This window comes from Oratosquilla oratoria, chromosome 16 (assembly GCF_046742065.1).
Source record: "Oratosquilla oratoria isolate Oo_2021 chromosome 16, ASM4674206v1, whole genome shotgun sequence".
Lineage (NCBI taxonomy): Eukaryota > Metazoa > Arthropoda > Malacostraca > Stomatopoda > Squillidae > Oratosquilla > Oratosquilla oratoria.
In genome coordinates, this window is record NC_134792.1 from 39,902,401 (window position 1) to 39,914,900 (window position 12,500).

A 12,500-nucleotide genomic window follows, 5' to 3' on the forward strand; every position below is an offset into this window, starting at 1 on the left:
ATATGTAAAAAACAAATGTTTAACCAAACAAACAAATACACAAATAGATAAGTCACTGGGAAATTTTTTAATCTTGGTTAGGAAAGGTTTCACTTCAGTTAACCCATTCAACTCCGATGACAAGATGTCTTGTCATTTGGTCAAATAAAACAAAAAATCATAAAACACCAAAATGTTTGATCAAACACCAGAAAAATATGACGTCAGTCCTCGCTTCGCTGCGAGCGAAGCGAGGATTGACGTCATATTTTTCTGGTGTTTGATCAAACATTTTGGTGTTTTATGATTTTTTGTTTTATTTGACCAAATGACAAGACATCTTGTCATCGGAGTTGAATGGGTTAAGCTTAGATTAGATTATCTTTTTTCCCGTGACTTTTATCTTGTATTTTTTTCCTGGATGCCTAACACAACCCAATCCCGCGAAAGAAATTTGACCCTGAGGCTTTCAGCTGAAGAGAACTCAACTCTTCTCCTTCAAACGTCACTCTCTTAAGATGGAACTCTACTCCATTCAATTCAATACAATTCCCAAAGTTTACTGAATTCGAGTTTTATTGAGAAAAACGAAACATAAAGAAAACGGCGATAAACTGCAATTCTATAGAATCTAGAAACGGCATACCAAAATGTATTCAATACTATTCACAAAGTTTACTGCATTTAAATTTTATTGAGAAAAACGAAACAAAAAGAAAACGACGATAAACTGCAATTCTATGGAATCTAGAAACGGCATACCAAAAGGTTAACATAACAAAAACGAAAAATCTCCGCTCGTTTAGCTTAAACGGAATTTGTACGACAGCGTGGACATGACCTCGCCATTTTTATCTGTTGCCCCATTTCTGCCCCCATTTTGTTTACTCTACCAATTACCCAATTACCACCGAAATGGCTTCTTTATTCAGCGCCGGCCCGACCCCGCTGGTTTCAGAGCAAAGTCGTTTGACGCCTTCTTGTCGCAATCCAGGACATTTCTTTTCCATGTCGTTGCACACAGGACTCATGGCCTTTAGTAAACATCAGTTACCGTCGCCGCTGCTTCGAGCCCAAGATTCATAACAAAAACATAATAACAACAACTCAAACTTAATAATAACAACTCAAACTTAATAATAACAACTTAAACTTAATAATAACAACTTAAACTTAATAATAACTTAAAATTAATAATAACAACTTAAACCTAATAACAACAACTCAAAACTTAATAACAACAACTTAAACTTGTATAATATCTAATTTGCATACCCTCTTCCCACTTTTCATACTATGTGGCCAATTCTACCGTTACCACCTCGAAAACGAAGTCCAAGATCTAGAAAGGTAACTTGGAAGTAAAGCTAACCAATTCCTGCTTATACCGAAATTCTGTGGCAGTGTATTGACCTTGGCTGACTTTAGTTGGCCTTGAAAGATCAAACTTAAGGTCACCAACTTCGTCATCATCATCACCTTCGTCGTCGTCATCATCATCGTCATTGCCATCATCATCATAAAAAATAATGATAATCATGAGGAAACGGATCACTTACACACCGGCGCCACTCTCTACAGGTTACCCGGGCAAGCCCCCACGTAGTCACCCTTCCCATCCAAACAGCCCTTCCTCGGCAGGAACGGTGAACTTGTCCGAACCCAAATTTTTGCAGGCGGCCCCTTTGTCTTCCCCAGCAAGGTGGGGCTGTTTCTTGTGGAGACAGTTCTATGAGTAAGATTCAGAAGCACGCTTGGGTTAAACCGCTACTGATTCTGGGTGATTTGGAATCCCCATGGTTGAACTGACCCATTGGGTGGAACTCTTACTATACGTGGAACGCAGCAGAGAGGAGAGGAGAGCGAGTGTGGGGAGATGGGTGTCGAGAATGCCTGACCAAGCGCTATCCAATCGCAGCCATCATCATAATCGAATTCCTTCAACTTGGTCAAAGACGTTCCAAGAACCAATGAGGGATACTCGGTCGGGTTGTATCAAATTGTATTTTATTACGATTCTTTTTTTATCCTTGCGTCTTGGATCGGACATTCCATTTTCACCCGCTCTATCTTTCTGTCCTAGATTTTTTTTTTACCTTTCCCTCCATTTTTTTTTTTATTAATTCGGAACAAATTGGCTCTCGATCGACTGGATGAAATCGTCTGGTGTCAGCCAGAAAGAATTTTATGAGTTTATCACTCTCCTACCTCTCTTTTCGACCTATCATTTTTCTCGTTCATTTTTTCTCTCTCTTCTTTATCCAATGTCTTCCCTCTTTCTCTCTTTTCTGATTTTTTTTAAATGACCTATCTTTTTTATATATATTTATCAGTTCACTGCAACTAACGATATGCACTTGTTCTGGCTGCCTCCATATGACTTTATCAAACCTTTGAGACGCCGTCGACATGACGTCACGGGTCCCCGATATTATGCGATTACGCCACAGGACAGAGCGTTATGACGTCACTCCTAAGCTCCACCCCCCTGCGCTGGGACACAAGCTCCGTATACTTGGACATTAGATTCATCTTCTTACTCCCTTAAGTTTTCACTTCTGATCAGTCACGTTAGCCATTTCCTTTGCGGCGGCGTCATCAGCCGTTATCTCAGCGTTTTCCAAGTATGTGAGCGCGTCGCGTGAAGTTATGTGTCACCAAACCAAAGAAAAACAGTACGAATAATCTTGGAACGCTTGTGGTCAGTTACTTAATCCCGTTTTGGTCTTGGGCTATACAAACAATGTTCGTTTCTGAACATTTGATATTTTCGTTTCTCTACGTACGAATATCCATTCTGCAGCAAAACTGCGTTCATCATTTATCTATATGCCAAAAGTTTTTTTCTTCCTTATAAGGAAGGTAGCCAGCCAAAGTATGCATAAAAAAGAGAATAATGAAAGTTACATTTGAAAAATTATTGTACATTTATTTTTATCTAATTATTTTTTTGTGTGTTGTCGATCATTTAAGGAAAAAAAAAATCTGTGACTGCTAACCAAGGGATCACCATGTGAACCACAAAATGGGGAGAGTGAGTGAGTGAGTGAGTGAGTGAGTGTGTGTGTGTGTGTGCGCGCGTGTGCGTGCGTGCGTGCATGCGTGTGTGTGTGTGTGTGTGTGTGTGTAGGGGAGTGGTTGAGGGAGTGATTCCGAAACTCTCATGGTGGTGTTCACCACAGAACCACTGGCCAACCTCTCCCTCCCTCCCTCTCCCTCCTTCTCCTCTCTCTTTGCTTGCGTCACGTTATTTGCAAAGAAAGTCTCAACACTGAATTTGTTATGAGAGGACTTTTAATGTACTTATGGAAACAAAAATAACGACAAGAAACTTTAACATGGTCCCCATACTAACAAAGAAAAGATAATTGATCAATAGATTCCCCATGATTTCATATACTGTATATGCAGTATCTTGCATTGTAGGAATCTTTGTGAATACGACCCGTGAAGAATCCCAGCACGACTGAATCATGCAAACCTCACATTACCTCCCTACTCCTGGAATCCAAACCCAATCACAAGAAAATATAATTAACTAAAAGTATACACAAATAAACAGACAAATAAACAAATACATACATAAATACACACACATATATAGATACATAAAAGCAATTAATAAATAAACAAATAAATAAAAAGTCACAGGGATCTGTCAGCTGTCAGACTCGAACTCGGGTCCGAAGATGTAAAACCACTATCACCACCAGTTTCACACCATCGAACTTAACACCAGTGTCCCGCCGAAGCTACAAAGATCGAGTCCACACAAGAACACGAGAAGATACCCCACCCACCCTGGGCAATCGGCACAAGTCCCCCACCCCCACCCCCACCCCGGGTAATCGGCACAAGTCACCATCCCGCATGATGCAGGTTGTGGTTGTCCACTTACATTATTCTTCCTGGAGGAGTCGAGGCGAATCTTGGCGCATCGGTTCAGAGCTCTCAGCCTCCTGAAGAGGGCCTGCATGGAGTCCGGGTCCAGGAAGTTGTGGTCCTTCTCGACGCACAGGAGGTCCAGGGGGAACTGGAGCTCTGTGGAAAAAATAAAACAAAAACAATGACGTCATGGTCAGTAATGATGATGTGACGATAAACAATGGCGTCAAAATAGATTAAACAAATTTTCTGAGGGAGGTGCACGATTTTTCTCCTAGATCAGCAACTCTAACTTTTTTCTTTAATTAATGGGTTCCTTTTTGAAGAGTTGGTGAAAACATAACTCAGGACAGAATGATATATTAATTTACTGAAAAAGCTAGGCATAATACATTCATTAAAAAAAATAAAAGAGTTTTGTGAAAGATTTTTTTTTTTTGCTTGTAAAGGGCTATAACCTGAGGTCAGTTGTATAATAGTTTTGTCGCCTCAAGTCTAACTGATCAGAAATCCACAGCACCATAGTATATGGCACCGGTCCTTGGGCCCTACCATAGATCTCTCCGAGACGAAACTTTGGACTCTTGTCTATGCTGTATTAGTGTAGGCCGGCTTCTGTCACTGGCTACTAGGAAGACAAAGAATAGGAAGAGTGAGGGAACAAGGAGGATAAGGAAGAGGAGGCTGAGTATAGAGGAGGATGGGGACGCAGTCGCTGAAAGTCAGCTCTCTTGATATAAAAATAATTTGAAAAAGAGAGAGAGAGAGAGAGAGAGAGAGAGAGAGAGAGAGAGAGAGAGAGAGAGAGAGAGAGAGAGAGAGAGAGAGAGAGAGAGAGAGAGAGAGAGAGAGAGAGAGAGACGGGAGATAGAAAATACAGAACTGAGAGAGAGGTAGATAGAAAGAAGGAGGTGGGGATGGGGTAGGGGGAGAGGATAGAGCGAGCTGTCCTGTACGTTTTATAACAAAGAGCGGCGTCCTTCGAAATGGATGACAACACTTCCAGCCTTCCAAGAATCGAAGAGTTGGGTGCTGACGCTCAGACTTAATAGCGGTTTAAGGGGGGAGCGGGGGGGGGGGCAGGGGTGCACGGAGAGGGTGGGTAGGGGGTAGGGGGATAGGGGGCTGAGGGCAAGGGGTATTTCCTTCACCGAATTAATATAACCTTGCGGTAAACAGTGTGAAATATTGCATATATAATCTACATCGAAGAAAGAGGTCGGGCAGACAGATGGAAAGGAGGCGCGCACACACGCACGCACACACACATACACACGCGCGCGCGCACACACACACACACACACACAGAATGCACACATATCCATGCACACGCACATGCATACGCACACACGCACATGCACACACAAACGCACACACACACACGCATACACACACACGCGCACATGCACACACACATGCACATATGCACACACGCACACACACACATGCACATATGCACACGCACACACACACATGCACACACACACATATATGCACACACATGCACATATGCACACACACACACACTCAAGAGTTTTCGACCTCGATTCTATTCAGCGCGGGAGAATGCCCCTTGAGCTGCCAAAGTTGCAAAAGGTCTCCCGTTTCACTGTTTACCCAAAGGCACATGTATCAACGTCCATCTCTTGTGTACCTTGACGTTTAATTCAGCCCAGCTTAATTCTCGAGGTGTCAAAAACGAGGAAAACTAATTTGATAAATGTATACAACAGACTTAGGTACAACTACATACGTGTGTGTGTGTGTGTGTGTGTGTGTGTGTGTGTGTGTGTGTGTGTGTGTGTGTGTGTGTGTGTGTGAAATTCACCATGGTCTTGGATCACGTGCTGGACTCGTGATCGACAGCTATTTCCCTCTCGGAAGAGAGCTCACAGCTCATATATGACCGATCTATGGGTAATGCTGTGACCTTACACGCACACACACACCCAACTCCCCGCGCACGAGAGTTGGAGTAACAACCCGCAGCGCAGCGATACTAAAATTATTCCAGCCCTGGGCGGGATTCGAATCCGGACCTCCGTACTGGTAGCCGGGAGATCTACCAACTGCGCCACGAGTGTGTGTGTGTGTGTGTGTGTGTGCGCGCGTGTGTGTGTGCGTGTGCGCTCGTGTTCTTCGAAATATAATGATTCCATTCGGAGATGTCTTGGTCATCTCATCAAGCAACGAAGTATGCAAGGAGGGCAAACATGGTCAGTGATCACTGTCTTCTTGATATGACGTACAAGAGAGCTGTAGCGTGTCGACTTCATATATTTTCGAAATCCTTATGACCCTCTTCAGCTCTTCTGTCAGGCTACAGGGAGGAGAGATTCTCCTATAAAAAAGGAAACGTCCTTGAAAGACCCTACAAGACGATATCTATAAACTTTAGTCTTCGAGTCATAAATGACAGATGCAATTCGACGGTTGCAAATGTAGTATGACGGTTATGGGGCTCGGCAAAAAGAGAGCATATTGTGAATATTAAAGAGACCCAGTAAAGAGAGAAGGATATCGTAGGGAGAAATATTTTTTTCAGCAGGCGAAAAGAGAGGACATGTAGTGAAGTACAACAGAAACTGACAAAATGAATTTCAAGAATTCATCAGTTAGATGAAGAAATTAACACAGACGGTGTGTACAGCAACCACCTAAAAGTTAAGAATATCACAAGCTCTATACATGTCTAACTAAAGTAGTTAAAGAATTAACTGGGAGTGGTTTTATCTTTCGAACTGTTGTTGGAGTGAGGGAGGAAGAAGTGGAGGACTCCCTTAATGCAATAAAATCATCTGACGACATTTACGAAACCTAAACTACCATCCGGTCACCACCGTTCGCAAACGACCGACCTCGGTCAAGGTTTAACGGCGATCAAGGTCATCGCGGAAGCAGGATACGAATCGGATTAGCATTTATAATACGATCGATGACTCAGAGGCTCGCGAATTTATCTATTCGCGCATGCTGAGGTTGCCGAGCAACAAAAGAGCCTGTGAAAGTGCCAGCTGGGCCAGCTGAGCCAAGAAAATATTTACCTCGAGTGGTGAATCACCTCTTGGGCCTAAACATATGGTTAAATAACACAGATTTGGGGGGTTGGTAGCGTTAATTAATAGTAGTAATAGTAGTAATAATAGTAGTAGTAATAGTAATGATGATAATTATAATAATAATAGTGATGATTGTAACTATAATAGCAATAGTGATAATGACCTTAATTTCATAATAAAAGAAATAGTGTGTTAAGTTCTAAGAGGCCAATGCAAGACCACCTGACTGACCCCGTCGGCGACATTACAGCCTTCGTAAATTATGTTGGCTTAGCTCGGATTAGCAAGGTTGTTTTGATGGTGGAGAGTAAATGTGTAATGTTTGGCGTGCTGGAATGAATGTTGCGTTTGTGAATGGAAACTGAAACCAACATAAACAGCACGACCAAGCTGAGGTGGTGCCAACACTGAAATTCAAAACTAGTATACCTCTGATGCTCACGATTAGAGGAAGGAACGCCTTCCACTATTCCCTACAATAACATGATATTGATAATAAAAAATCGACAGCAGGAACGAACAGCAAGAACAACAAGACCAATAACAACAAACAACGTGAACAACAAGAACAACAGCAACAAGAAGAAAAGCAAGAGGAACAAGAACAAAAAGAATGTTGAACACCGAAAACAACAAGAACAAGACCAAGAATAAGAAGAACAAAATTTACAAGGAAAACAACAGCACCGACAACAACCACCACCACCATCATCATAACCCAAACTGTGAGTCACCTCTTGTGCCACCGTTAAGGACCCGAAAGAGAAAAGGGGGAGCGATTTGTTATGACTGGTGTTGGAGGGGATGGTCGGAAGTGTGAATGAATCACGACCAAATAGGGAGGAAGAGGGATAGGAGGAGGAGGAGGGGAGGCACGAAGTGAACATGGAGCAATTAAAAAAAAAAAAAGGTAAAGTGCAACAAGGGAGAAGGGAGGAGGGGAGCAACGGAAGCATCAGTCTACCTGTCTTCTTTGTGTGTGTGTGTGTGTGTGTGTGTGTGTGTGTGTGTGTGTGTGTGTGTGTGTGTGTGTGTGTGTGTGTGTGTGTGTGTGTGTGTGTGTGTGTGTGTGTGTGTGTGTGTGTGTGTGTGTGTGTGTGTGTGTGTGTGTGTGTGTGTGTGTGTGTGTGTGTGTGTGTGTGTGTGTGTGTGTGTGTGTGTGTGTGTGTGTGTGTGTGTGTGCGTGCGTGAGTGTGTGCTTCACTATTGTCTTGGAACACGTCCAGGACTCCTGATCGACAGCTATTAACCTCCAGGATGAGAGTTCATTATGTCCCGATCTATGAGTAATGATGTGATGTCACACAAACGTAGAATTTTGATGACTACTGAACTCGGGATCAATAAATTAGCAGACTAAGCCATTACACCAATGTGTGTGTATGTGTGATTCACCGTGGTCTTGGATCACGTGTTGGACTCGTGATCGACAGCTATTTCCCTTCCGGAAGAGAGCTCACAGCTCATATATGACCGATCTATGGGTAATGCTGTGACCTTACACGCACACACACACACAAATCCCCGCCCACGAGAGTTGGAGTAACAACCCGCAGCGCAGCGATACTGAAATTATTTCAGCCCTGGGCAGAATTCGAACCTGGACAGCCGTAGTGGCAGCCGGGAACTCTACCAATTGTGTGTGTGTGTGTGTGTGTGTGTGTGTGTGTGTGTGTGTGTGTGTGTGTGTGTGTGTGTGTGTGTGTGTGTGTGTGTGTGTGCGCGCGTGTGTGTGTATGCGCGTGCGTTCGGGTCCGGGTAGATTGGAAACACACGGCTGGATTCCTGATGTAACATAAACCTAAATTCTGGATTAAAACTTTCATCAAATTACATAACAACATTAGTTAAAGTGGATGGCATGAACATTTTTAATCCAGCGCATTTGAGTTATATCCCGTTTTCTTTTAACTTTGCAGAGATTTTTCCCGACTAAGTGTTGCCAAATGATTGACCACTCATTCTCATTTCACTGAATCGCACTTTGTCACCATATACCACTCTTTCCTCTCTCATTGTTAATGTTTAGGTTTATCAAGTTAAAGTGAATATATTATTTGCATTATTTATGTATATATATGTCCATATAAGAATATCTAAGCATTTACAAATTCAGTGTGGAGGAAAATGGAGAATAGAAAGAAAGCGAGAGGGAGAGTGAGAGTGAGAGAGGGAGGCAGGGAGGGAGAGAGGGAGGGAGGGAGAGAGGGAGGGGGGTAGTGGGAAGAAGGGGAGGGAGTGGGAGTGGGAGAGTGGGAATTACGTATGATTGCGTCTCTGAGTATGCAAGTTCCTCAAACAAGAAAATATAATGGAGAATGTGGTACGCTGGAATATACAGTGTGTGTATTTATGTATTGTATGTGCACATTTGTGCGCGCATGCGTGCGTGTGTATGCATATTTGGACGGTGTCATTCTCACGATAAAACCAGAATTTAAAATCCCTTTCAAAAATTATAAAAGGATATTTCACACAAAACTATTATCTTTGTTTCCTAACAAACACGGGGAGTGGCAAGTACGGATTCCTAATCTTCCAACATAGACCCGCCCTTGTGGAAGAAGAGGATCTATGTTGGAAAAGTGGGTTTCTGGGACCTGAAGGACGCAGGGTACGGATTGCTTACCTTCGTACATCTGCGCATACTGGGGAAAGCCTGCATCTCGGAGCCACTTGCAAGCCTCGATAGCCTCAAGTTCTGCAAAGATAGAAAGAACGAAATTAATGATAATATTAATAGTAAAAAGACACCCATACAAAAAACATGAATATATCATTGGTATGTTAACAAAAGTTCAGTAAAGGGAAATTGTATATATATATATATATATATATATATATATATATATATATATATATATATATATATACATATGTGTGTGTGTGTGTGTGTGTGTGTGTACGACACTGAATGGGTCCCAGCGAACGAACATACATTTTCATTAACCGCAATACACTTTAATTCTAAGCCATCAGCATCAAGAGGCTTGAGGAGGCCAACATGCAGAAATATATTCAGATAAAATTCACTATGCTTAAGTAGTTCTGCAAAGACAGAAATACATTTCGAAATGCATATTCCTCCAAAAAATATGTATATTAGAATAAAATATAGAACAATGACGAAGCTTTGATAAAAAATCTCATATTGGAAAAAATGTGTAACTCCTTTGAGACGGCGACGTAATACTTGATAATATTTTTTCTGGCTGAGACCAAGCGATTACATTCAGCTGAATGAAGGAGACTGCACGAGACCTTAAGGCCTACACTAGGCAGTTCCATGTCCATTACCACCTATCATCGCCATCTATAAAGTTATCTCGTATTCTCTTAAAAGAACCAATAGTAAGGCGCTCACTACATATTTGTTCTGACTGCCGCCAGACGATTTTATTCAGGCGAGGGGGGGGTCGGTCCTTCCTTCCACAGGTGGAGCGACGGTAGATGTGGTGGTGCTGGTGGTTAAGGAATTAACAACCATTCCCATTCTCTTCTCCACAGGAGTTCCACGACACCAAAACATCACACCCTTCCTCCCCACCTCCTCCTCCTCCTCTTCCACTTCCTCCTCCCTCCTCCTCCTCCTCCCTCCTCTCACCTCCACCCTCCCAGAACCCGCTTTCCACCCATTAAACGCTTCCCGCGACACAATTTACACACTTTTTATATTTTTTTCTGGGACGCGCCTGTTGATTTTATTCAGCCCAATGGCGGGCGGGTGGTGGTCCCAGATTTGAACGAAACCTTGAACGGTCGAGACCTCCACTAGCCATGGCAAAATCTGTCAAGTGTGCCGCTGCAAGGGATGGATAAAAAATTCTATCCTATCTCCCCCTTTCCTTCTCCTCCCTTTACCTTCCCTTCTTTCCTCCATCACTTCCCTTTACGTGCAGACTGACAGAGACGCATGCACGCTCGCGCGTGCGCACACACACATGCACGCAAACACGTGCGCACACACATGCACGCAAACACGTACGCACACACATGCACGCAAACACGTGCAAACACACACAGAGTGGTGGATACCTGGAATCAATTACATAAGGAAACAGTGTGTGCAAACATTTTAAGAAAAACTTGATGCTGAAAGATACAAAGACGGGTCACCACGAGCATAGCTCCCTTCCCGTATAATACAACTAGGTAAATACACACACGGTGCGTTTACACTGATCCCCTTCCATTTCCCAATACAGTAGATCTGGCGCGCGCGGCCTCTCCGGTGGGGACGTGCAGGTGCGGAGAAAGCGCGGAGGAGGCGGCGACGGCGGCGGCACCCATCCGCACCTTTGGGGGGGATGGGAGCTGAGGGGGAGGGGGAGGGCGGCACAACGGAGGTCTTACACTAGGCCAGGTCGTGGTGGTATTTGAAAAAAAAATGATGATGATGATGATGATGACGATGATGATGACGATGATGATGATGACGACGACGGCGACGACGATGATGACGACGATGACGACGATGATGATGATGACGATGACGATAATGATGACGATGGTGATGACGATGATGATGATGATGACGACAATGATGACGATGATGACGACGACGACGACGACGACGACGATGATGACGACAATGAAGACGACGACATACACCAATGGCTTTTTCCCCTTACAAGGGAAGTAGCCAAAGTCAAAGGCATAAATCCACTCCCACCCATTTCATCTCTTCATACTCCACTCCCATTCACCACCCATCTCTCCTTCCCTCCTCCTCCTATCATCATCATCATTAATCCTCATTATTAATTCGCATCATCATTAATTCTCATTACTGATTCTCATCATTATTCTCATTATCATTATCATCATTATAATAATAATTCTAATAATAATTTTAATAATAATAATTCTAATGATGACAACAACAACAACAACAACAACAACAAACAATAATAATAATAATAATAATAATTAATAATAATAATAATAATAACAATAATAATAACATAATAATAATGATAAATCAAAATGAAATAAGGTAAACATAATAACGATGTTAATCAAACAAAAACAAATGAATAAATAAACGCATAGATAAAAGAACAAATAAAGAAGTACAATGGCTTGACTTTTGCCTGCCACAGCCCAAGTTGAACCTTTTCCTCCTGCAGTGCCTTTCCTTGAACACCTCGTGTCATCATTTTTCCTTTTATCCCAGCTGCCGTCAGGTGATTTTATTCACATGTGCGACTTTCCACTGTCAGGACCTAAGGTGTAGACTCATTTACTAGCACGTCACACTTGAACAGTTTATTCTGGTTGACGTCTGACGATTTTTTTTCGACTGGCAGGGACTGGGGATAGGTGAGGGAGAACGTCTTGCCATAAAGGGTCAAGAGGGTCTCTTAGGGATTCCGATGAAGGAAATCCTGCTCTGCATGGGGAGGGGGAATGCGGAGTAGGCCGCACTGTTTCCTCCTTCGGGAGACGAACAGGTGCCCTCTCTACATCCCGGATCCAGCACAGGTGCTGAAGCTGGGCTTTACAAGAGGTTAGAAGTCTTCACTAGTACATTTAAACACACACACACACACACACACACACACACACACACACACA

The 12,500-nt window shown here is 42.9% G+C and overlaps 1 protein-coding gene across 3 annotated transcripts in view; it reads right to left on the bottom strand.

Moving 5' to 3' along the window:
• The window catches only part of cv-c (RhoGTPase activating protein), a 1,018,432-nt gene that overhangs the window by 26,664 nt on the left and 979,268 nt on the right, over positions 1-12,500 (bottom strand). For all 3 annotated transcript variants that reach the window (XM_076199563.1, XM_076199564.1, XM_076199562.1), the window contains exons 7-8: positions 9,553-9,624; positions 3,878-4,020 (exon numbers count right to left, since the gene is read on the bottom strand). In XM_076199563.1, coding sequence (XP_076055678.1) covers positions 3,878-4,020; positions 9,553-9,624 — 215 coding nt within the window. The remainder of the gene's footprint in view (positions 1-3,877; positions 4,021-9,552; positions 9,625-12,500) is intronic.